This window comes from Phycodurus eques, chromosome 17, assembly GCF_024500275.1.
Source record: "Phycodurus eques isolate BA_2022a chromosome 17, UOR_Pequ_1.1, whole genome shotgun sequence".
Lineage (NCBI taxonomy): Eukaryota > Metazoa > Chordata > Actinopteri > Syngnathiformes > Syngnathidae > Phycodurus > Phycodurus eques.
The window spans coordinates 19,648,477-19,675,886 of record NC_084541.1 but is presented as its reverse complement, the minus strand read 5'-3'; the positions used below and the strand labels follow the sequence as shown (position 1 = coordinate 19,675,886).

Sequence of the window (27,410 nt, the reverse complement as noted above, 5' to 3'; positions counted from 1 at the left end):
GACGGCGAGGAAGGCCCGAACGTGGCCCTTCTCCAACCAATCACATTCTTGAAGGTTCAAGAATGTGATTGGTTGTTTTGGGTTTGTTTGTTTTTTTCTTTTTCTATTTTCACCGACGTTTACAGCTATAGTGTCTGTCAACATCACGCTGCCGACAAAAACAGCAATCCCTTTTAACATATTCATCGGAGATATCCTAACATCATTGCTTCCTGTCATCTTTAAGTTTCTAGGCAGTTATTTGTGTTTTTACATTTTTATGATATGAATTTCTATACAATTTATATACAAATTTAAACTAGTGCACTGGTTGACAACTTGCATAAATGGAACGATATCACTGAAGGGAAAGTAATTGTTAAGCATACGTGTGCATTGATATTTATTACTTGAGCTTTCCATTCAATATTCATTGTATATCACGTAACAAATGAACATTGTGTGCGCGGATTTTGTGAAAGACTCGTTTTGGTTTTTCTTCTGCACGCATCAGATAAAGACTTTCCTGGAACTCTATTTTAAAGTACAGTATGTAATGTTTGAACAATGACGTGTTGACGTGCTCCTGTAATGTGAATCTCGGCGGTAATCTTTCAATGCTCTTCATCAGTCTCATTGTTTGGTATTTGTCAGAGCTAAAATACAATTTCTTTCAAAAAAGAAGAAAAATACAACAATAGGTCCCCAGGGCAGAGTGCCTGCTTTAAATTGTGTTTACAATTTGAGCGTGTTTACATTTGTGTGTTTGCGAGAACAAATTGGTGAAAGGCATCTTATCCTAGTTCCACAGATGTTCCACTAATGTTCAGTGACACGTCAGTATTTCTTATCACACTGACACTGTGATCATTTGCTAACTTCACTTGGGGGGAAGCAACAGTTAAAAGCAAAAGTCGACTTTTGCAATGCGTATAAGCACAATCACTGAACTGGTTTGTTGTTGGAGATGACGTGCCATAACAAAAGACAAACTGTACTTACCTGAGTGTTCTTCTTTTCTTCTTTTTTATTTGTAAAGCCATATTTACAGAATAATTTCAATAGAAGTGTTACATTTCAATCTACTGATACGCATGTTTAATGTATAAAAAATGGAAATAAATGTTGGTAATTTATGATCATGTGAGATGTCTTCAATTTCCAGAGTCCAAATGACGCCCTCAAAGCATTGCGGTTATTCTGAGCTGCGCCCTCATCGGCCGCATATGATGAGACACAATCCAAATATCGGGTTATTTTGGTGACTTGTGTTGTCCGATGAGTGACGTGTTTCCGCCCAGGTGTGCCCCAATCTTTGCACTAAAGGGTTGTACCTGCGCGGTAGCTCCTCTTCAAAACCATATTCGATGCTGCGCCCACACTTGGCGGCGCAGAGACGCAAAAACAGACCGAGACAAATAAGAAGCATTTCGACGATGACGACAGCCGAAGCCTCCGAATCCACTTGAGCGCTGAGAAGGAGACCTCGAGGCGCCGCGAATACTTTATGATCATTTCCTGATAAGCGTGAGATCGTTGTCGCGACAACTGCCTTTTGTCATCTGCACCGAGGAGGAGCCAACTAGCGGATCGTCCATGCACTACGCAATGCAGCGGTAGGTGCGCATCCTATAGAGTGATGAAAAAAAGATTTCCCGTAATAACAGCATGATTACAGAAGATATTTAGCAACGGAGAGGAGTACTCGGACAAAACGATGACTTTTGTTGAGCATCGCCCACTTATCAAATAAATGTAGACCGTGGCTGCTTTTTTTCCCGGTCATTCTCAACGTGTGGTACTACTGGCAAGCTCCCTCTAGTGGTAAGTGCAGGAATCGCTGCCCAAGTACCATTCAGTTGTATTTAACTTTTTAGGAGCATACATTTTCTTTTAACCTTTACGAACTGTTTGTTTGAAAACTTGGATTTCGGTACAAATTTTGTATTTGACTTTCGCTCACACTTTACCGCAATGCTTTTATACTAGCGGTATAAACTGCGTCCTATTCATTGAGGCCAACTTAGCAAAATTTCAGCGCGACATTTTATCGTGAAGTACCGCACAATGAACACAAATCGAGCTTGACTTGAGAACTTGTTTGGAAACTTTTGAAAAGGGACTCAAACGCACAACTTTCCCCTCTAAATACACAAAATGATTTGATGAAACAAATATAGATACAAAGGTATGATCAACATTGCAGATAAAAACATCATTTGAGTCATGGCACTGCGCAGTCTCGACGTAATGTTCGTTGTAATAACACAATGAGACCATCCCGCAACGGACTCCCTACATTTGAACGCAGATGCCTGTACTTTCTTCTCCATACTTTGTCACAACAGGCGTGTTACTTTGTTCAACCTTCTGTACACAACATAAAAAAAAACAACAACAAAAAACTACGTAAATACAGAACGGTAAAGTCGATTTCGGTTGTGATGTCGATCGATCGATCGAGAAATTGAGATTTTCCAGAGTTATAAGGCGGGAAGACGTGAACAAGTGACACGGAGGAACTTGAACGATGATGCAACAGAGTCGGAGAAGCAAGATATTCCCCATTTCACAAGCCTTGAATCAGTAGCTTACTTTCTGTCTGTCTACTTAAAGTACACGGTGAAAGAAAGAAAGAAAGAAAGAAAGAGGGAAAAAAACAAATGGGATGATGGACGACGAACGTGAGCATGACGACATGCACGCCCGTGGCCCTTTTCTCGATCTCGTGCGCTCGCCCATTGGCCTGAGATGACGTCATGCGCAGCAGAAACAATAGAGCCCACCTCCCCACACGCACACACGCTCACTCCGCCTAGCAAGCGCTCCACATGCCCGCCCCCCCCCCCCCCTGCTCAGTCAAACAATCCATTTCTCGCTCTCTCTTTTTTTTTTAAGCATCTTCTTCTTCTTCTTCTTTTTTGAAGCCTCATGACCACGCGGGCGCGCGGACAGGCTCGGCGCCGCGCACATCTGGATCCGACCAGATCCGTCGGTACCGGCACGGGCATGAAGACGACGAGCGGTGACGCTGCATATAAAATGACGAACACACTGCCGGGCTGCCTCTCTTGATGTAAGTGGCTCGCTTCGGTCCGGTTCCGGTCGGGTCGGGTCGGCCTTGCGTGCTGCACGCGTGCACGCGCCAAGTGTGACATCTGGGCGCTTGTATTCGGTGCTGCTTTGTGGGTTGAACATTCAGCGTTGAATGCGTGCTTCATTTTGAAAGTCTGCTGACCGGAGAATGTCGGGCTCAGGTTATGTGCGGTGTGTTTTTCTTTTTTTATGATGATTTTTTTGTAATTAGTCATAATTGCTGTTTGAATGAAAGGATTGTGCAGCGCAGGCCTCAGAGACGCAAAGTCTGTCAACATAGTAAAAAAAAAAAAAAAGGTGCGATTTAATAATGGAAAATCAGGTAGTGGCTCCATGTGCTGTAGTTTCATGAAGACAACAAAGATGGTATTATGATTTATTATAAGGGCGAATCATCAAATTATGTTTGATGACATTACAGTTTAATTGATTCCACATCCAGTGCAAAGGTTAGCAATCTAGGGCAGAACGGTGGGCACAAGGGGTCGCCCACGTCTGCCTCGTGCTTCTGGGGCCGCGGGTTCGACTCCCGTCTCCAGCCTCCTTGCGTTCATCTCGGGGCGTCTCGCTTTTCTTAGCGGGGACGTTTTTGAGCAGTCAGATGTTCCGTCAACACGCAAGCAGGCCACAAAACGCCGGGATCTCATGTGCGCACGTGCGTGCCATTGCCCAATGTTTCGATTACCTCATTGCAATGAATGTCAGTTATCCACTTTGTGAAAGTCTTGCGAGTCGGATCGGCGCGAGCGACGACTGTAATTGTGCACTGTGAACAAATACGCACACGTTTGCACATTCTTCATGTTGAACTTATTGTTGAATGAATTCCTCTGTGACAGCGTTAATGAAAAGTGAGCAGTGTTTATCTTGCAGTTAGGGTCACGCGTGGCAATGACTCTCCAAAACGAACAGCGGGGCTTCAGAAGCCCATCCCTCGAGGAGATTATTCTTTAAAGCATACTGTGGCTGTTGGGTTTTGTTTTTGTTCCCCCCCCCCCCCCCCCCCTGCAGCTGGCAGAGGACTCAAATTCCAACTTTATTTTCTAAGGAGCTTTTCTTCTGTCGCTATTCTTAGCGGTCTATATCAGGCCACTTTTTTTTTTGCTCCTTCTGATGAACATGCACACGGACGGCTTCGACAAATCAGAACGCTTTGCAGGAATAAAATGTCACCCTGCTGCTGGTTACATTTATAATATCCACTGATCAGCAGTGGTCTTGTCTGGAAATGACTTCTTTTGGTTCTATACTTTTAGACCCACCTCCACACAACAACAGATACATTTTCTGGGTCTTCCCGTTGCGTAGGTGTCACGTCTAGATGTTCTAATACTTTGGAGGTTTGTCGTGCAACCTAAATTGGGAGTAGCTCAGAATAATGTTGAAGCGCCCTGAGCGGAGACCAATGATTTTTTCCAAAACTACCCGTCCATTTTGTCCATTTTTGTCCCCCTCAACACAAATGGTCCTCATTAGATTTGTGGGCGAGTTGGACCCTATCGCAACTGACTTGGGGCGAGAGGCGGGGCACACCTTGCCGGCCAATCGCAGGGCCACGTAGAAACAGACAACCACTAGCGCTCACATTCGCACCTATGGACAATTTGGCCATTCTGTTCGGTCGCTGCCGAGCGTGTCATTATTCTGAGGTCCTCCGGCTCGCCGGTCGCGAGCACGAGCGCTGATGAAACGCGGAAACGAGGCTGGTGATCACGACGACGCATTTAGAAAATGGTCTCCTAACAGTCGTTTGGCTGTAGCTGAACGATTGGCGCAACGTTGCTGCAAGTGCACAATTTGAAATTAAAAAAAAATAAAAAAAGACAAAAACAATTGGATTGGAAGTCAGCGGCATGATGAATTGTGGCCATAATTGAAAGCGACTCATAATTGCATCGGCCACGCCTCTGAGGCTGCACACACGCTCTCGGTTCCCATTGAGCTGCTCAGGCCACTCGCTGCATTTCAGATGTGCTTTTCAAATCCCGCAACATATCACCATTTGCTCAAATCGAGGATTCACTTCGACTCGATGCAGATGATGTCGATCCTTTGCACCGTGCAGGCTCACTCGACGTTGAGCAACGCTGATTGCGCCTCAACGCTCCGTTTCTGCTCTCAACTTTAATTACTGTGAAGATGCACAGTGTGCCTGGTTCTGATGTGCTGGGAACCAAATAGTTAAAGACATTTAGGATGCGACGTCTGCTCCACGTGCACTTTGGCCAGTTGCCAAACAGAGCGCAGGCCTTTATTACCATTTATATTACATTTTGACCGATTTACTTTGAGCTGCCTTCGCCCTTCGACAAAGAATCCCTCTGCACTTACGCGCGCGACGCTTAAACTCTTCAAATGTTTGGGTTGCGACCTGACACGATGCAATGACACCAGTGTGAATGTCCACATTTTGTGAAAATACAATTCTTGCTTCATGAAAGGAAGAGTGCTCTTGTTCAAATATGTTACGAGCATTTAGCAGGATAGAGAGATTTTCTTTTTAAATAACAAATGACGGGGAAGTCTTACATCATAGTTCATCAAGTCCATTTTTCCCCCTCTATGTTTCTGTTTATAAAAGACTGATTACAAATTCACAAAGATTACAAAAGGTGCCACAATTTATATCAACAGAAACAAAATACAGTATGTGGACGCAGCGGCATGTTTTTTTGTTTTTTTTTTATCCTTTGGTCATTGTCAGGACAAGTTCATCTGTCCATCTTAAAATACAAGGCACATCAGTGCCCTCGCAGCATTCTCCAACCCTGGTGTTCCGTTTGATTATTATTATTATTATTATTTTTTTATGATTGTAAATGTTGAAGTGAACGTAGCCCATCTGTAACATGACGTAGTGCATCGTTGTCATTGTGTGATCATAGAATAACTGCATTATTACGGAATGTGGTATTGCATTGCATGATATGAACGTCAGTCCAAAAGTGTTGGAACAGTGAGGAGGAAAACCCCTTGACTTTTGCTGGACTAAAAGCGTTGGAGCTTGACGTCAAACGATCAATATGAAACAAGAAATCAATATTTGAGTGATGTACGTCTGGCATCTGATACAGAACTTCGACGATAGCGCCTCATGTTCAAGCCGCCTGTTGGGCATGGGAGTCAAATTATTGAGATCATGTTTTCTTTTCTAGAATGTTTCATCCAAGGTATTGACATTACCGTAACAATATGGCGTAGAACTGCACGGCATCATATTTTGCCCCAAAACCAGAATAAATTGCACTGAGAATTATCTCAATGAAAGTAGATTTATCTTCGTTAGATTGTGCTGGTTTAACGAGTTCTGTGGTACGAGTGTACACGCGAAGCCTCATTGTAAAGTTACGTACGGTAAGTGATGTTTGCAAACCCCGTCAATGCACTGGAAGGTCAAATGGGTTTATCGGAATCAGAATCAGAATCATCTTTATTTGCCAAGTATGTCCAATAAACACACAATCTGCAGTCCGACAGCTGCTCCGTCCACGCACAATTTATGAAGAGGTTGAACTCACCGCCATTGTTTGAACCAAACTACTGTATAATCACAACTCCGATTCAGTCATTCCAAACATCATCCCAAGAAGCCTCTACTGTGATTAAAAGTCATCTTTTCGTGCACCAGACTAAAACGATTATCCACACTGTGCCATTTCTTCCCATATTGATTTAGCATAGCCTTGGTCTTTCCTGTTTGGAGTCACACAGCGTGTCCTCTCTGTTTCGCGCCGGCTGCTTTCAGGCACGTGTAATGTATTTGACCACAGGCAGAAGAAACACAAAGATTGTTTTGAATCTTTTACAGGCAGATAACCATCTGTTCCCCAAAAGCTCCCTCAACAGCTTCTCCCCAAAACACTGCACCATCTTTGAAAGCAGACTTAACACGACAATACATCTGCTCTGTGAAAGATGACTACAGCGCCCAGAGCTAATCGCTGGAGTTCTGCTCTTACGTCTGTTGAAGACAAAGCAATACATTGGAAAAAGGGAGCCAAAAAAAAAAAACTCCGTTGCAAGGAACTCAGGCGCCGTAAGAGGGAGTGCTATTTTTCTTTCTCAGGGGCAACATACCTGGCGAGGAAGCGCTATCACTCGTCACATTGACAGATGGGCCAAATATTGCTGCAAGGTTTGCACTTTTGTCTTTGCAACACAAGCCGCAACACGAGGTACACATGGAGAATCTAATGAAGAAGAAAAAAAACGGACACTCTCAGAGATGCGGTATACAGTGGTTACAAAAAGTCTACACACCCTTGTTCAAAAGCCATGTTTTCGGGATGCCAAAAAATGACCAAGCTAAAGCGTTTCAAAACTTTTTCCACCATTCACGTGGCCTCTAAATGATGCAACCCAATTGAGACAAAAATGGAATCTTTTCGAGAGTGGAAGTAAAAATAAACAACTGAAATCACGTGGTTGCACGAGTGTGCACACGCTCATATATTTGGGACGTGTTCATTATTCCTACATCGGACCATAACAACATCCCTCAAACACACTAGGAAAAGGTGTTTTGGTCCGATGAAACCAAGGTTGAACTTTTTGGCCATAACTCCAAAAGGCACTCGTTACTAAAAGAACACCAAATAGTACCTACAGTGACACATGGTGGTGGCAGCCACATGCTTTGGAGCTGTTTTTCTTCAGCTGGAACTGGGGCCTGAGACAAGGTGAAGGGAATTATGAACAGTTCCAAATAGCAGTCAAGTTAGCACGAAACCTTCCGGCTTCTGCTAGAAAGCAAACACATGTCAGACAAAGCCTACTAGAACAGCTGAAATGGATTTGGGGTTATTCAGAAGCACTTTGAACGGTGGAACATTTAACATGAGGTGGAATGTGATTCATGCTGAACAGAAGTTATAAGAGGGTGTACACAGTTGTGCAACCACATTAATACAGTTGTTTATTATTGCTACCGCTCAAGAAGATGAGAAACAAAAAATCAATTACATTTTATCGTTTACATGCCACATTAATAACAGAAAGAGTTTTGAATTATCTTGGTTGTGTTTTTTTATATCACAAAAACCTGGCATTTTTAAAAAGGGGGGTGCAGACTTTTTGTATCCACTGTATATCATTATTGAGGTTGTAGTGGTGTAAAACTGTACTGCATAAAACTGAGAGCCTCCAAAGACTCGAAACATGGACGTTTGTTCTTTTTGGATGATTTTATACACACTTTTGAAAGAATGTCGAAAGATTTGCAGGTTGAGCTGTGTCTGGTAATGCAAAAATTTCAATCGGTAACAGAGAAACTCGGCTCGTCAATCTAATTATCCAGTGAAATTGTGCACCTGCATCACTGTCTCTCTTGAGTGCCGATACTGGAGGCACGCTAGCATGGCCTTCTCCTTTTTTGGTGTGATCCTTGTCTCGGTGACTCCGACTGTCTGCTGTTTAAACAACTCTGAGGGAGTGAAAAGGCCACTAGCCGGCCTTCAGTGACTGCGCGAGAGAGCGGCGATCAGAGAGATAGCGGCTTCCGCCGTGACAAATCTGGGTCAATGTAACCCCCGCCCCTCCACCCCCCACCCCCTCTACCACAGGCTAAGCTGAAAAAGGAAAAAAAAAAAAAAAAAAAACCACACACTCACCCAAGACGAAGACGCCATCAACAGTGCGTGTGCGTGGACGTAAGCATGGGGATACCAGAGATCAGGTTGCCTTCTCTATGTGTCGCTATTTGTTTCGTGTGGGGATGGAGGGCATCCCCAGAATATTTGGGATTCGTTTGTTTGGTCAATTTGGCACACACACAAAAAAAAAAAAACGAGTGATGTTTGATGCATTTCCATATAACCTTGTCTAATGCTCCTAGCCATGCACATTGGTTGGGTTTTTAGTTGTCCACACAGTAAAGGAAGACACTTTGCAGGGCAGGCACTTTATTTTAGATCAACTAAGAAATTGGTATCAGCCAATTTCAGTTCACTATAGCATATAGCAAGGATAGGGGAAAAATCATAAAAATAAATGACAATTTTGAATAATGAATGCAATGTTTTGAGCAGACAAATTCTTAATTTTGCCCGTTGCACGGAGGTCAAATCAGACGGCTGAAGGAGCCATTAAACTGTGAATTACAGTCGTGGCTAAAAACATTGGACCCCCTGGGGTGCCAATGTTGTCAAATCTGCACACAGAGATTAGGGAGGGGCTTCATCTTCTAGTCAGCGACACTGGCGAAAGGCCTTGTCAACCGTCATTCTCTGTGACATTGATGCTGGCGGAGAATCATCTGTCATGTCAATCTGTCAATCTCACCGTGTGAAAAGGCTTCATGCAGTCCGAATGCAGCGCTGGTCTCAATTGGCTTTGCAACTCAGGTGAAAAAGCGAGAACCGCTTTCAAAGAACATTCAAGCCTGCAGCCACCTGTATTACGCAGAACGAAGGTTACTACCAGGTCTGATAAGCCGAAAAACTGCGCTCTTCACAGTATCAAGGACATGAGCCTACTGTACAATTTGCCACCAACTGAACTGCGTGGCCACCGGACCCACTTCCTGTGTGGTTAAAAGTAAATAAAGTATTTAATCAACAGATGAATGAGTCCTGGAGGCATTAAACATCACAGATGATCCTCATTCATCAGTGTGTGTGTGTGTGTGTGTGTGTGTTTTCTGTTGTGGTGTAGTGTTACCAACAAGTCATTAAATGTTAATGCTGACTGTGGTCATTAAATGACTCAAATAAATAGAAAGTTGCCTTTTAGTGAACTGTGATCCATCGCTCCTCTGTGCTGTGTCGCGTTGAGGAAAAGTTGAATTGTGGTGTGTGTGTGGTGGCCTGTTTACTGCCCACCTTGGCCAAGACAAATAAATGCACATCTCTGATTGAGCCAACCAGTTGGCATCATTCTGTTCAGATATCAGCAGTAACCATTTTCAAGTGGACTAAGAGGCACCGTTTCAAATGTTGTGTATGGCCCATCTCCTTCGAAGGTCGCAAAGACGGCCTTTTTTGTTCAGCGCTGCACATTTATCATCGGCCACGGCGCCATCCTTCACATCGGCAGATGTGTCTCGTTAAGACTGATGAATCCTCTGAGGGAGGAAGCTTGCTGCACGTTCATCACGATGTTTGTAAATAAGCTTTTAAGAAGCCATTTTCCATCCTGATTAACATACTCTTGCCCCTTTCTGATTCGATCTTTCATCCTAATGGCACCTCCTGTTGTTGCGGTGTCGAACCTTTCGATATATCGATGAACATTCAGTTTGTGGCGAGTGGCCCTGGCGCAAGGGAGCAGAAAGGCGGACATGCACACTGAAATGGATTTGGCAAAGGGGGTAGTTCCTTGCAACAATGTTCTCCATTAAGGTCAAACATGCACCAGCGGCTGTAATCTTCATATCCCATTTGTGCGGTCAGTGCGGAAGGGATTCCGTGTGACAAATTCACGTTCAATCCGAGATGTGACATTGTCGATGTCGCATCTGTTGACATGTTTTCATTGACCTCAGATACCGGAGGTGACTCATGAAAATGTGAAAAACATACTGAAAACTTTTCCAGCGTTGTGTTTTCTGCGGTGCTTTTGGGGTCTGACTTTACATTTCATCAATAATTGAGGGGCTGTGCCAACAATGAAACGACAAACGGCACTGTTGAAATATTAAAGGGCAATGATCATAATTGGGGGACAAAATCAATGGAATTTAAAGTCTGACCCACATTTTCTTTTTCTCTCTTTCCCTTATCTTTGCCTAAACTCTGCCTTCGTCTTTCTTCCTCTTTACTGGACAGCTTCCCATGAAGCCAGATGCCTCCTCTTCCTCTCGACGAGCGCATCGTGGTCATCCAGCGGCCTAAAAACATAGCCTTGTGTGAGGCTTCGCCTCAAGCCACCCCACATCCCTCCTCGCAGATATCCGCCTCTTCCAACGGACAAATTAGCCGTGCCCCTCGTCCTCACTTTTCTCAGCCTCATTTCTACTCACCCACCTGTAAATCTCTGACTCTGGAATGCAAACGCAGAGCTTCCCGTCCGCAGAGAACCACGGCCGACCGTTCCGTCGTACCGCCCGGCTACAGGCGCGTCCCGAGCCACTGCCACAGCAACGGAACCGTAACACTCAGCCCGCGACTGCCGTCCCACACGCATACTATCGATATCAGATTGACTCTGGACAAAGGCGGAGCAGGAATCAGCAACTCGCTCGGCCGGAGCGGAAGTGCCAAGGGTACACGGGGAAAATGCGCCCCTCGACATTCGGATCAGCGTGAGAGAAGAACCGGCGGTGCAGAGGTGTCGGGCGGAGGTGAGCACAAATCACAGCGTAGTCGACACAGTCAGCTGTCGTCATCCGCCGGAGGAGTCCTGCGCTTTGTCCCCGCACAGGCACAGCAGCACAACCTCGGGGATGTAAAAGAGAAAGAAAAGGCAACTTTTCGGAGCAGACCTGACCCTCAATTCCCCTTGCTGGATCATAAGCATTCCGAGCTGGGAACTGTGCAGCACAGTCTTCCCTACCACGACAATTCCGTCCCCGTTCCCCATGCAGCCATCCTAAACGCCAAGCGTCCCTCTTCCTCTCCGCCTCCACCCGCACGCATCCCCGTCTCCTTCCAAGAATTTAGCCAGCCTCGCGCATCCCGCCACAGAGATCCCCGTCCTCATGTTCTTCACGGTCTCCCCCTGTCCCCCTGCACGTCCCACGCCGGAGGGTTCCCCAGTCCCGACCACACCTGCACCATTGACTGCACCCACCCCTTCGGATGTGGTTGCTGGAGGTTGATGAGGTGCAGAGGGTCTAAAGGGCACGCCTCCAGTTGCCAAGGAGGTGGAAGTAGCTCTTCCGCCTCGTTTTCTTGCGTTCATCATGTTGGCGCAGTAAAAAAAGGAGGCAGAGAAATGGGCCTGAGAAATCTGGGAGGGTGTCTTTCCACCGCTTCCACGTCTAACACTTCGTCAACCAACAGCACTGTGTCTGAACACCGATCAAGCCTGTTCAAGCCTCTCCGCTGTGCCTCCTGCGCAAGTGAGGCCGGACACTTTGAGAGTCCCGCTATTCTTCGTAAAAAGACGGTCGGGGGATGCCTGCCTTGTACCCCAATATCCTCGTCTGCCCCTCTCCGGGCAATACAAAGCTGTGTCACGGGTTGCAATCCCAAAGCCTCCCACACAGGGAGCTCCACCTGCAGCTATTGTAGCAGCGACCCCATAGTGGTAACATTCAACCCTCGCCGAGGTGAAGCCCCAGGACGAAGCATCGGAGCGCCTCGTTCGGCTGCGATGTTCCGAGCTGATGATGATGATGATGATGATGATGATGACTACAGCGTGCGTACTATCAGGCCTGAAGAACTGGCAAGAAAGATGACCCATTCAACAGCCCAAGAGAATCACTGCGCCGGAATAGGAATAGGAGTGGGGAAGACGAGTTCCAAGCGGATCCAAAATGAAAGCCAAAGAACTGGGCTCGTCCGCCTGGACTGCCAAAAGCTCCAGGAGCACGCGCACTCTCAGCTCACAGACCACGCTGGCCGGCGGCGACTACAGCAGGACAAGACGGCCGCCCTGGATTTCATGGGCTGCGGGTCGGGACCGGGGTACGACGAACAACGGAGCTCGCTCAGGAGGCCTCTTCGTAAAGCAGACGACGGAGGAACGGCCGGCGCTTTTGAGCACAACCGAGACGCACCGTATCCTTGTTCGCCTTCTCCACCTTCGCCAGTTTCTTTTTCGCCGCCGCCGTCCGCGCCCAGCACACTCATCAAACCCGAACCCTGGCAGAGAGACAGGGAGGGCGGATATTCTCTACCGTCAGCACGGTCCCTTCACTTGGCTCTCAACTCACTCAACAGAGAGCAAAATGAGGAGAAGAGCAGAAGTAAGACTCTCATTCTGTGTTACGGGTCATAATCGAAAAAATAGTCAAACATGAAAAGTGTTATGCATATTTTATGCATGTTATGCATGCCATGCATATTGCAAAGCTACCATCAGCTACTACATGTCCTGGTTCATGTCCATGTCCAACATGTCCATGTTCCTCTTCCTTACATTGTTTTTCGCTGAGCACCCCCGTTTATAAGCGGTTGCCTCTTTTCGAATTCATGTTGCAATAAATTGCTAAAAAGTGAAAGAAAAAGGTCAAACAATTGCATAGCGAAAGAGTTGACGTTCGCTGAAACTAAGTCATCTTTGTCCAAATCGTTCCACTTCCTGAACATTTGACTAGTAATTCCAATTTATTTTCTCGTGAGAATCCATTGAGCAATAAAAGTCTCTCCAAATGTCATCTTGTCCTCTTCCAGTGCACCTCTCTCTGCCACTCTCCTCTTCGCTGCCAGCCTCCCTGTCTGACGAGTCGGCGATGACCCCCGACGCGGAGAACGCCGTGGTCAGCGCCATCCTGCCATTCTTGTTCCTTGGAAATGAAAGGGACGCTCAAGAACTCGATCTGCTGTTGCGCCTCAACGTCGGCTACGTGGTCAACTGTGACCACGCACCTTCCCCTCTACCACCTCAAATCCGGACTGCATTACAAAAGGCTGCCGGCCACAGACAACAGCAAACAGAACCTTCGGCAATACTTTGAGGAGGTTTTTGAGTTTATTGGTGAGATGTTTGTACTCATTCGTTATGACTGTTTGTCCCGTTCTGCGACTGTAGCTGTCTTCTTCTTTTTTTTTCTCTCTCAATTCAACTTGAGTGGTGGCATATGCGATGCTGCTCATACCTGAAATTTTGGCTCGCGATGCGACGCAAAATATCGACCGAGTGCCGGCTCGTAACGTGGAAACACTCATAAGTTGGGGCACTTGTAAGTCAAGGTACCACCGTACTTAAAACTGGTCTATTCAAGTTTTGCTGTGGGCAAAAAAAAAAAAAAATCTAGAAATGTGAAAAACTAGAATGTGAAACGATGCTATTCTGCTTCGTTGCTACTGTTCAAGTGCCCTAAAGCAAGGCACTTTCCCTTCACAGATTGACTTTGTCATGGTGTATTTTTTTCTGGGCTGTTCGGTCGCAAAAGTGACATCGCCTGTTTTTCTTTGTTTGCTTCATCCACAGAGGAAGCATATCAGAGTGGGCAGGGTGTATTGGTGCATTGCCAGGCAGGCGTGTCCCGTTCTGCAACCATCGTCATCGCCTACCTAATGAAGCACACCCTCATGACCATGACGGACGCCTACAAATACGTGCGCAGCCGTCGTCCTGTGGTGTCGCCAAATCTAAACTTCATGGGGCAGCTTTTGGAGTTTGAGAGGGACCTCAACTCTGGCGTGACTCCTCGCATCCTGATGCCTAAACTTGACGGTGTAGAGACCCAGGTGTAAGGAAGATCGGGGGATCAGGAACATGTGGAACTTGGCTTTGAGGAGCAGGTTATTACAATAGGAAAATGGGGCTGTTTGGCAATTGGTGCACTTTTATACTGTGAAACATGAGAAACTGATAAGTGACCTCATGTTCGTAGCTATTTAACTTGATCTTCATCCCGTACACTTTGTAGATAACGTGCCAATATAGATGTGACATTATATTGCGATCTCTTTTTTCCTTTGATGCCTCTTCCGATTTGTCATCATTTACATGAAGACCCATGCAAACACTATTGAGGCTCTGTTTACGTTATGTTCCGGGCGGTCACGGCGGCCCCGTTGCAGGAAACTGTGGGGAAAAATGGATTATTTGTGAGATGGGGGGGGACTGGCAAACATTTGATTGCCGTGGATACCCGGCAAGATGTTAAAATTGTTCAAACGTTTTCCACAGCAATCACGGCGCAGAAATCTGGTCGGCCCTAGCGAAACGAGTTACACGCAACTTAAGCTAACTGTACGCGACAAGATGTAGCGCAATTTAGAGGTGATCCGTAATGGAACGGGAAGGATATATTTTCCCCGGCACCTCACAATCATTTCGTACAACTCTTATAAAGCTAAGCCATGTGTTTAATTGACCTACAATGCCCGCACACCTGTTTAGAACGCGTTCTCACTGAGAGCGCCGACACACTGTGCAGTATATATATGTATGTGATTAACGGGCTCTTTTGCGTGTTTTGGGACAAGAGTAAAACATCTAGGGCGATATTATCGAACATGAATTGAGTGCTAGTGTACTCCACTCCCCTCCCCCGGGAGAAAACTTAGCAATACTTGAACACAGCAGGGGGGGCAAAATGCCACGGTGCACTGAGGTTTTGGGCAAGCGGGGCTGCTGTGGCTTTCGTGAACTTAGCGTAAATACAGCCTAACACAAGCCATACTTGCATGCAAAATTCCATTGCTGCTCTAAGACAATAGTTTCCAACATGTCGCGACACACACGTTATTACAATGCACTTTACCAATCTGTTCATGATGTTGTCATGCCTGCAGGTTCATTGATGTTTGGGCTCTGTCTCATAAGCCTCATGGACCTCATACAGATATGAGTAGCGTTAATCTGGGAGGCGTGTTGCAGGAGATGTGTCTGATGATTTCTTTGGGTGCTTTGCTTCTCGTCAGCCATCCTGAAATCCAAAATGGTTGAAAGATTTGCGTTCATATGTAAAGTGACCTGATGCATAAAATGGCGGATTAGGCACTGTAGTGCAATTCTATTGCGCGCTAAGAAAGTGAATTTGTCGGTTCCTTGGGAAATGCATATAGATATTTGGTACACCTGCGTAATATTATATGAGCTAATACGAGTGTTGTATCAAGAATTCTGCATTAAGATACAATAAAGTAAGTCATGAATTATTCAGTTTAAAAGACATCGTCGGGTATTACTGAATAATATTTTTGTGATTGTAGTTTTCAGTCAAATTGTAAAGCTGACTGTTTTGGGTATACAGTATTGTTTTTGGGTTGTTGTTGTTGTTTTTTTTTAGCTACAGGTACATACGTGTGACAAAATGTTTTAAACAAATAAAAACACCTCAGTATCAGTATAGTCTAGTACCACAATAGTAAACATTATTAAATGTATTGTGAAGCTATATACAAAATGAATACTGGATACAACTCTTGTATTGGATTGTAGAGATGTAATAGTGTGGTCAGTGAGTACTTTGTGTGTATTATGGTCTGGCACCACATTCACAGCAGACGGATAATGGTAACTACCTTTCAAATGAAGATCATAGGACACATTTTTGTTTCTCTATTTTTTTTCACTTTACTCGTGTCTTCTTTGGTGAATTTCAACTCTCATGTGTTGTTCCCTGAATCAAATTGCGTAACAGAGAGAAAACAGCCATTTAAAGTGTTTACACTGACGAGAGAGCTGACATGTCTCTCTTACTAACACTCCTCAAACCAAATATACTTTTGTTTCGAGATTCTTTCAGAATCATCAGTTTTCCAGACTTGCCAGCGGCCATTGTCGTTTGCCCTTCTCCTGCCTTATTGTACTCACTGTGGCGCTTGCGACTATGCATCGCTGCATTATGAAGGCTTTGCTTTGACGAGGCAAGGTACCGAGAGTCACTGTGAACGCTTCTTCGACTGTGAAGGTCGAGGCCTTAATAAGGTCCACTCGGAATCGATTACTTCTTGATCTTATGTCAGAAGGAAAAACAAAACCACCACTGAAACATGTCTTCATTGTTAAAACTCGCAGAAAGATGACAAACGTAGTCTCTCCTGTGATATCTAAACGTGGGGCTATAAATGATTTCATGTTTATTGTATTCAGCTTCGACTGGCAGGAGTTTGCCCTATACGGCAGCGTGCTGTTAAGACTCCGTGTTGTATTTGTAAACTCGTTTTATAGAAAGAATTGAGGTTTTTTTGGAGCTGATCATAAGGCACGGGAACGATATTGCACCGTTTTAAACTCGTGCTGTATATACACTGTGCTGTCTTCCAATATTGGAAGAAGAAAGACATTTTGCTTGAATCAGTCGTTGCTGTTCCTTAACACAGGTCATTTTTTTGTCTTATTCAAATAAGATCATGAAGTGTTCATTTTACTTGGAGAATCATCAACCAAACAAACAATTCAGTCTTCCCGAGCTTAGACCGCAGTGGAAGAGAGCCTGTTATCGTCACGCCATGATTTTTATAGACTTCCTATGCAAATGGCTGTCGAAGGAAGTTGTTTAATTTCATACTTTATGAACCTACTGTAGAGATATTCTCCTTGGGCCGCAGTCCAGTGTGAGCGTATGTGGGAAAAAATGTTTGCATTTGTAAAGCCGAAAGATTTGCAAGGTGTTGCCGTGTTTTTTGATACCTGTTTTGAAAACATTGTAAATAAGTGCATCGCTTACTTGGTGGAACGTCCTGTTATACTGGTATTTGCATTTTGCCTATCTTTCATCAATGTGTTACTTTCTGTACCAAATATCACATTTCCAGCCACTGGTTATTCAACGTTAAGGATTCAATTGAAAGGCAAAAAGAAAATAATTACCTTCTTCCCTCAGAATTGGACAAGTCATATTCAGGTCTGATGCTCGTGCGTTGCTAAATTGCTCCCCTACCATTAGTGAAAATTCTATGACCTATTATATGATCTACCTGTGATCTCCCCTCCTTTCTGTAAAAGATTGTCTCTTTTCATACTGGAGTACTCAGTCGTTCTATTCAGACAATGTCTTAACCTAATGATTTCATGTGCACTGTGACTAATACAATGCTGCTATATCACTAAGACTTGTTGGTATGTCACATTTATCACAAAAAGGTGCAGAAAGCGTGCTGCCTCAAAGCTATGTGTTCATTTCAGTGACAACTTGGACAGCTGAAGCAACTGTCGTGTCTTCCTTGAAAAAAGGGTTTGGACAAAAAAAAAAAAAAAGAAGAGACATTTTGGACATTTCTTTTAGGCCGTTAATGGCTCGCCGTGATGCGTCTTTTACTGCGGACGCGTTGATCTACAGCCAGACGTGGGGTTGGCAGTGTTTTCAGCATTTCGTGATCGCAAGGAAAGGACAAGGTCAGAATGCAACAAGCCAGCTCATGAACTTGCACACTGGTGACACGGCGCGCCCACCAGAGCCACGCGGTCCCCACGAGAACTCAAAAGCCGCACAAAATCAATCAAAAACGTCAGTGGCTCAGAGGAACATAATTGAGCAATCATCCGATTCAATTCATTCATGCCGGAATAGAAAATGGCCTCCGTCAAACTGCTTTCCACAAGTCACAGTTGTCCAAAATGTATACAATAAAGAATTAAGACTCAGGGGGAACTAAGTGGCAAAACCCAACTGCAAACTAATTAATTGACGCACATGTGTACCTTCCTAACGATAGGTGCCTCAGCTTTAGGAGCCTTCCTAGCTCGTTTGAAATGAAGCTGAAAAATACAATTTGTAGATATTCAAATTCACCCTTTGTATAAACAATATTTGAAACAATTCAGGGGTGTCAAACCAAGCAATCATCATGTAGCGCAAATATGCAAAGCATCAAGTTATACTGACATCATTGAGAGAAAATGTAGCTTTTTACACGTATTTTACGTCTTCTATGCACCCAGCAAGTCCCAATGGGCTAAATGGCGCTGAAATGCGCTTTGGAAGATCAATTTTGTGTTATGATTCCTGTTCCTAAGTAGAGCGCAAGAAAGTGTGTGGCTCACTCCCGTGTGTTGGCATGATGACGAATTCCCATCCAGGCCGAGCGGTTGTGCAATAGACAATGCCTGAGCTGTGGACGGCGGCTGCTCGACTGCATTGGATGTGACTGACAGACGATTTGGAGTTTGATCAAACCGGCACCAACGTTGGTTGTGCAACTGAAGATTTCTCTCATGACCTCCTCTTTCTTTGATGATTCGAAACCAGTAAAATAGGAACCCTAATAGGATCCTAACAGTGTGCAGTGCAAAATGTGACGGCTGGACGGCGATGTTGTTCATGTTCATTTCTAGTGAACACATTGGAAAGCTCCCTTTTGATAATAAAACAAGAAATTAAATATGTAAGCGTCTCCACATTTTGTATTATTTGTATGTTTTCCTTCAAGCAGACGACGTAGAAGTCAAGTTAAAAACTTTGCTGAACATCCAAAACAGCCATGCCCTATGAGCCAACATTCTCTGGAAGTTTAGTATTGAACGCTGCCATCAATACAGACAGCCAATTGTAATTGAGGATTTGGATCATCGTGCCACCCACAGCTGCTTGCTTGGGCATTGCGTAACACTTGGTTTGCTCCGCACAACTATGTGATCAACCCCCTGGAGGCGCGTCGATATGCAACATATTCAGTACCCGGTTGAAATGAACGCCTGCACAATCACGGCGTTAAAGTGCACGTATAGATTGCATGGATTATACTGCGACTGTCTTCTATGACTGTTTCGCTTTCCGACCTGAAATTATAACGATAACGGCATTGTTACATACTGTATCATGGGTACAATGGGTCCATCCGCCACTTTGTAGAAGTAATTGCACGACAGTATGTAGAATGATGAACAACAGTGATAGTAATTCCACTATTAATGGGTAAAAGGACTTCTCATAATTGTTGGGGGAAAACGCAAATGTTGTTGAATATTGTTGTCTTGCGATATTTCCGTTGTGTTCAACGGCAACCGCAGTCAATTGGTGAATATGCATCGCAATTCGATTTCTTGCAGCTTAAAACGCATTTCAGTTTAAGTGACCGAAATAGCAGCGCTCATTTTCTCGCTGCAATACCGTCACTACATTTACTCAGCCCGATTCAATACGGTACGTCAGTGGCTCGCAGTCTTCAGAGAATCAGTGGCCCAAATGGGCTGAAATGAAAACCTTTCAGCAATACGGTTTAATCTTTATTCACAACCACCTCATGGCTTCACAAAGTCAACAATATATTGCCCTTTTACACAAGGCTTATCCAAAACAGCTTATCCAAACATACTGCCCCGCCTATTTCACAGGGAGACAACAAGACAACTGTGTTTGTTTTTTTTTTTAAATCTTTTTGTTTTTCACCCCGAGACAAATTCATTGACGATTTTAAATAGGGAAACTGTTTGTATTTATCTGAATGTAAAGGCAAAGATGTGGCAAGGGAAAGTGAGGAAATGGCTCATCTCAAGGCTCTCTGAGCTTGAAGGCCTCCATGTGTCATGAGGGTAATTAAGTTCTGCTTAATTAAGCATTATTAATCAAGTTAGGAGTAAATCACCGAATAGCAGGGATTAGTTTGCGTATTTGGTAGGAGGAGCAGTTGAAGTTCCTACGAATGATTTTAATCGGTATTGCTCTATTTGTTTCCATCGCTTGACAATGAGATCGCTTTAACATGGCAGCATAAGAACTTACAACAGTACAAATAACCTAAGAAGATAACACAGGGGCTTACATGGGCCATCTTTAGCGATGGCAATAAAAAAATAAAATCGCACAGCCCATTTCATTGTTTGTCTCTATTGGTGTTGACCAGACAACACCGTATTTCATCTACATTTATTTCGATATATATATATATATATATATATATATATTGCGTGTATATTGAGCTGTATCAAACATTTAGCCTTGACAATAGGACACAAATGCTCAGTTTAGCTGGATGCCGTTGGAGAGGTACAGTATTAATTGAATTCATCGAAATGTGTATTTAATGAACATCGTTTTCATGCAGAATTCCACTACAACGTAATGACACTCATAATCATGCAGATAAATCAGCATAAATAAGATCATAAACTATTACAGGCACCTATCGCATGGTGCAGTGCAGACTTCCTTCCAAAATTGCTGCTGCAAAAAAAGAAAAGAAAAAGAATGTATCGAATGTTGTAGTATTGTGTACAGGATTTAGTTGCCTGTATTGGGGGAAATGCTGATAGGATGAACAAAATGTTTGTAAACTCAATTTTAGTTCTTTCTCAGAGTACCTAAATATGATGTACTTTTCTTTTCCATTAGCATCTTTTTATGATGGGCAATATAAGTAAAAGAAATGTCAATATAATTCATTATGCAATTATTGTGATTGGCCTCACAAAACACAAATCATGAGGCCTACCTTTCATAGAAGCCTGTTTAATTAGACCACCAAACACGCCATTTACGCGTTCAAATACAACACACCCAAGTGCAGAAGGTTGAAAACAAGGTTACGAGGTCAAGGTTATCGTTACCATTTCTACAAATTGAATGCCTCTCATTCACAAAATCACACACACACACACACGTGAATATGTGCAACAAAGCATAAAAATAACTGATTATGAATTATTATTTTCCCCCATACAGATTACAATATTTATCATCACAGCAGGTAAAGTGTGACATACCTTGGTACCAAACAGAAAAATACATCGGTTGGTTGGCTCTCCTCGCATCAAATGAATGGGTCTTTATCATTGCTCTCCATTATTGCCACATCCAATATGGCGACACTGCTGATGTACGACGCTGCCACAAGCGTGATCTGTGTGCATACGACCATATGAGCGTTAGGAGCGCAAACGAAAAAGATCCGCGGCGAGCTCGGAAAGACCTCTTTGTCATCACGCGTACCTTGCTTTTCGCTGACACTGTTTGAGATCAAACAATTGCGATAATTCACTCCGTTGCTTAACAACGCCGTTCGACCCCCAAAGAAAACGATAGTTTGGTAGATATTGAACTGTTGATGTGTCGTGTTGACCTGGACAGTTACTTCACGATGCCCTGCTATTGCACTATTTCAGATATTCATTGTAAAATGAACCTTGTGGTCTTGGTGTCTGAAGGCGCAACTTCAACCAGCTTTTAGTGCTACGACGCATCTGCCGACAAGAATTCAAATCAAGCCGACGGGAAGAAATTCCAGATGTTAAAAAAAGGCTGCTACTTGTGTTGTAAAGCATTAGACTGCAGCAGTCCCCATAGCAACAGAGGAGAGGGAGGGCATCCCAGAGAGGGGAGGGGCTAGTGATGATTCAGACCACTGGAGCTGAGATTAACGACACTGGATTCTTCTACCAAATCCCAAACACTGGAATCCCAAATAGGCAAATGCATACATGTCAGATATTGTGAGGAAGACTGGGAAAATCCCCCATTTTCACACTTCCCCTCCACAAATATGGTCAGTTCCACCACCGCCCGGCTAAGAAGAAAACCTCGTCAATGCAGTGGCTCCCCCTCCTCCGTCTGGCAGATACCACTCACTGCAGAGGGGATTGCAGTGCACTGGGCTGTTGAGAGCCGGGGAGCATCCAGGCTGCGGTCTGTGAGGGGTGGGGTCCGGCTACATTGACACCACCGCGCACACAGGCTGACAAAACGGGACAGAAGACGGGAGAGATTGCACCTGAAGAGCAATATCGTACGGGTAAGGAGACAAATGGGTGGGTGGGGAGGGGATGCAAAAGACAACAGGGGGAAAGATCCACGATGATCAGAATAGATTCACTTCAGGTTTGTTACTCCTTATTAACAACGCAGCAATTTTTATTTCTAGTCACGTTGATGAATGTTTGACACACTGAGAAGCAGGGGTGCTCATTTCATCCCCAAGGTTGTTCTCGTTGGCGGTCGAACATTCTGAGGGCCGAGGTGAATGGAATCTGTTACTGTAACGTATTGTGTTGGGTTGCATTATTTGGCTATATTATGACACGTTGACCATAATGACTTGAGATTGTTGAGCTACATATCGGAGTTAAGCGCTGTGTATTGTTGGTTTAGACTCTTCTTGGAGACGTGTGGTTGATTTGAACCTATAAAAATGATTAGACTTTACAAACATGCATAGTGTATTTGAAATTAACTTGGGAGTCGAGGCATTTTACGTGTTAGCAAACGCAACTAGACAAATGAAAAGCCGATCCTTTCTGGAGTACTGTGACTAAAATCGACGGAGCCGAATAGGAAACATGGTAAAGTTAGCGGTTCTGTGCAGTCCTAGGACTTGACAATCTTTTGCTACGTTGGTATCCAGAATGAAAGGAGACACCCCGGTGAACAGCACCATGAGTGTCGGCCAGGCCAGGAAGCTGGTTGAGCAACTGAAGATCGAGGCCAGCTTCTGCAGGATAAAGGTAAACATGGCGTGCACGACATCAACCTGAGAGGTGCTAATATTTTGCCTGTCATGCAGCCAAATAAAATAACCAAAATATGAGAAAACACCTTTGAGTATAAAGCCATTAGGTGAAAGGCAGAATATTTCATACGTAACTTACATTGGATGTCAATACATTTTCCAATGTGGCGACTGTATCGCACTCGTACACACGCTTTTTAGCTACATCTTCAATATGATGCCTTATTGAAATGAATATGTGGAAAATGTGACATATATGCACACCTGTGCCTATTTTGCGCTTGCGATTCTTGTTAACAGTGACTTGCATTGGTCACACTGGAGGCAATTCTTCTGGTTGCAGTGCAAAAAACGATGCGGGGGACACATGACCAAGAAGTAACCTGCTACGCTAGCTTCAGCAACCCAGGGCGTCATTGGCTTTGCGTAGTGCCAGAAAAATAGCAGTTGTTCGCATTAGTGATTTTTTTTTTTTTTTTTTGGTCAAGTGAATTTTTTTCCACATCAAGATAATCAGACTGACAGCGTGATGAGAACTGTTTCCAAACAGGGGTTCAAAATATTCTTGGAAACATTAAGACATTCTAGATACTCAACGGCTACTTTAGTCGGTACACTGCACAACTTAACGAGTTCCAAGATAAGAAAGGTCGCGTAACAACTGGACGTTGTGTGTATCTAAATAGCTACTGGATTACTACCTGCAACTACAACCACAAAAACATGTTAAATTAATACCCCTCTTACGTCTCAATCAAAACTCCAAAACAACTTAACTGTTTACCAGTAAAATACAGCTGCGGAAGGGTGGGGCATGGGCCAGGTTATTACATTTGGGAGCAAATGTGGATAAAGGTACAGACAGATCCATTGATTAGTTTCACTTTTCACCTTTCAAGATAAGGACGTTTAGTGAACAACGCATGAATCAAGTTGAGAAAATATGCAGGAGAAAATTCCCAACTGTCAAGAGCTCCTCCTATTTTGCATTTTATCGCAATGGGGTAGAATTTGCAGCGCATTATAAACAGCTCGCAGCTATTTCGAGTTACATTATTTCAAGGAGCAGATTAGATTCATCCCTGGTTCCTGTGTGATCAAATTGGATTTCCCACATTTCAAGCGCACTTTGTTAGCCGCGCGTCTTTAAGCCCACGCTCATGGACTGCTCCGACGCTCTGCAGGTATCCAAGGCGGCCGCCGACCTGATGGCATACTGCGACGCCCACGCCTGCGACGACCCCCTGATCACACCCGTGCCCACTTCGGAGAACCCGTTCAGGGAGAAGAAGTTCTTCTGCGCTCTCCTTTGAGCTCCATCAGAGATTGTTAGTACCCTTCCAAGAAGTACAAATGCAGAGTACAATGTGCATGTGTACGACCAACTACGGTTTGGTGCCCATGTGCAGTACAGCCCAACACAAAATGAACAAGAGCGAGTTGCCAGTCGATCACGAGTTGCCAGGTCAAAAGGAAAATAAACACGCACACACCACACAAAAATTGTCATCTGTAAGGAAACATCCCATTTTTAAATATGCCACTCACTTTGGATCAACACTAACTCAGAGGGTATATTGATGTGTAAGCATTATGAATGTTTATTTTATTTGGAATGTTAGTCCAACATTAGATTTCTAATAATGGCTGTTGATTCTTTAAAGTCATTTATGAGTGAACTGTCATCAGGTCAAAGTAATATTCAGATTATGTGTGTGTGTTTGTGTGCGCGCTCCTGTCCAATATGTGGTTTAGTGCAAAGGTCAACAAAAGTGTGTAAACACAGAAGCCGCCAAAAACATTCAAACGTGCATCCAACCACCAGCGCCACTTCATTAGGTACACCCCCGCAAGCCAATTATTCATATACAATCCTTATTTTGACATTAGAAACCATCAGAGGTATTATACATGTATTATTCACTGAGTGTAGTATTTTGACAAACAATGCCATAGACCAATTTTGAGGTGTGGAAAATCTTGGGGTTTGTCCATATGTATGTAATAAATTGTCGTCGTCTGTGTCCCACCCTTCCCTTCGTTTTTAAAACATGTTACATGGAGGTGTTTATCCAACAATGTTAATTATTGTGGCTGTAGTTTCCAGTTGCGTCAGTCAGTCGACGATACTTAATAAGCCATTGTAAATAGTTTGCCCTAATAATATTGGGTTACTGTCTTTTGATACAGCTCTTGTATTGAATATCAGATCAGATTGTGCAGGCGTATCTAATCAAATGGACCATGAGGGTAATTACTGTACATACAGTATTAAAATTAAAATACAGTGTAGCAGTTCCAATATAGTTACTGCACATCATTTTCATCCTGAAATGGCATTCCCAGGAAAACACCTGATAACATTCTTCATTTTAAAGGCAAGAATGGAAAATCTTGCCCATTTCCTTGGTTACTGCTAATTTTGCGGCGTTATTTTTGGAATCCTTGCCGAATTATTTCAACATTTGGGAATACAGCTGCGTCATTTGAGAGGAAAAAATCACCACCACAGAACATCAAGTACTGAAATAAAACCTGCGATGAAAACACATCCCTTCGATTGTGGTTTTATTTGACAAAACGGCCACTGCAGTGAACCTGTACAAATGTATTCATTAGCAAAATTTTAACAAGAAAAATCACAGCCAGTATCAGTAATAAGCAACAGTTACGCTACTTTGCACATGCCCTTCAGAGTTTATCTGCCTGGATTCCGTACTAACAGGTGATTTAACAGTTTGAGCTACAAAAAAATATTAAGATGAACACTTTATAGAAAGGCATCACACCATTCTTTAAGACAACCAAAGCAGTCGCCTTGTTGTTTCGAATTTGCACCACAAGTGTCCTTAAGCCATTCCCGGAAAAGCTCCTCGTCTTTCTTGAGTACCAGAAACTGTCCAAAGACGACGTACGCCTGGTGGACGCAGAATACAAATTAAAGAAAAACAGCATTTTACCATTCCCGACATCTGAATATTGTAAACTACGTGGCATAAATAGTTTTACGTTTATGCCCTAAAGGTTTTTTTCAAATATTTTCCGTGGTTAGGGATTTACTGCAGCGCTAGCATAGGTTGATGGTATTTACAGTGTATTTTAAATATATATATATATATATATATATATTTTAAAAAATAATAATAATAAAATTTAAAAAAAATGGGTTGTGCCAGACCTGTCGTATACTGAGGACCCTTGTATTAGTCTAAATGCACGCAAGTGTATAATAATGAAATTGAATATATGTAACCTTGTGAAAACCTTTCTCTTCCAGTCTTTTGCCAAGGACCTCTCCGATGCCGGCAAGCGCAAATACTGGCTTTTCTCCCATTGGCTCGCACACAAAGTCTCGATGTTTCTGGGTTGTCGAAGACATGGCCGCTTGGGTGAAGGTCACAGATCAAAACAAACCTGCGAGCCAAAGGCCACAAGTATGTTTTAGAAATGGATGCCGCAAAGGTTAATTACACTCCCAAAAATGATTCCAGGTTCTTGTTGGTTTATGAAACTTTACGCTCTAGGAACATGAGAAATTGCCCAAGCAATCAGACAGCGCAGGTTCAAGTCCTGACAGTGCCCCAATATGCACCCACTGTGTCAAAAGAATTGACAGTTATTTTACATGATATTTAAGTGACAAGAGATTCCTTAGAATGACCTCGCAACCAAATGGCTAGATACATACGCAGTTGGACTAAAATGCGACAGGGTATAATACGCCATCTGTCCAAGTGTTCGATGACAAATGTTAAGTCAATGAATAACAAGGTACTTCAAACGAAAATGTACACTAATATTACCGCCTGGACTGTAACCAACGCGCCGACGGTACACTCGCGTGTACGGCAATGCAGAACGCGTCTCATCTCATTGGTCGAGGGACTGCCGCTCGTCTCTTAAATTGCAACCTCACTCCTCGACGCTTTCACCGCCATGCTATCGAGGATCTTAACGGTCGAATGCATAACAAGGAACACGGATCGAGGAAACGCGGATTTTTCCTTTGCAGATGTCTTTTCGCTCCTCGACAGTGATGGCATTACAACAGCGCTGCGATGAACATAAACGTTTTTGCAAAGATGAAAGTGAAGAACATTTACCTTTGGTTTGTCATGGACGTTATTTGGAGATTCTGGACACGTGTTCCTTTGCTTTGTGTCCTGAAGCGAGCCCACTAGTTTTTTTCTTCAGATCTCTGCTGCCCACGTCTATGTGACATCACCTTAAAAGAGGGTTAGCTAATATTGCTTTGTGACATGGGGACGATTACTTAAGAGTACATGTCATTTACATTGCCCCACCCAAATCCTGCCATACGGCACAGGACTTTCTGAATAAATGGCAATAGACCACAAAGCAAGCAATCAGCTAAAACGACCAACCGGAGGA

The 27,410-nt window shown here is 43.8% G+C and overlaps 2 protein-coding genes across 2 annotated transcripts; one reads left to right on the top strand and one right to left on the bottom strand.

Annotated features, from left to right (window-relative positions):
• Positions 1 to 2,939: 2,939 nt before the first annotated feature.
• si:dkey-175m17.7 (uncharacterized) lies at positions 2,940 to 25,597 on the top strand. Its single transcript, XM_061703237.1, is given in 7 exon segments — positions 2,940 to 3,055; positions 10,839 to 12,925; positions 13,353 to 13,534; positions 13,536 to 13,656; positions 14,113 to 14,374; positions 22,914 to 23,013; positions 24,203 to 25,597. Coding segments are annotated over 6 exon segments (2,865 nt in total). The 5' UTR covers positions 2,940 to 3,055; positions 10,839 to 10,854; the 3' UTR covers positions 24,332 to 25,597.
• LOC133416110 (barrier-to-autointegration factor-like) lies at positions 25,504 to 27,326 on the bottom strand. The gene is made up of 3 exons (XM_061702770.1): positions 27,122 to 27,326; positions 26,272 to 26,432; positions 25,504 to 25,935 (listed from the first exon to the last, which is right to left on the bottom strand). Exons 2-3 carry the CDS (start codon positions 26,395 to 26,397, stop codon positions 25,789 to 25,791), a joined length of 273 nt encoding a protein of 90 aa, XP_061558754.1. The 5' UTR covers positions 26,398 to 26,432; positions 27,122 to 27,326; the 3' UTR covers positions 25,504 to 25,788.
• Positions 27,327 to 27,410: the final 84 nt, after the last annotated feature.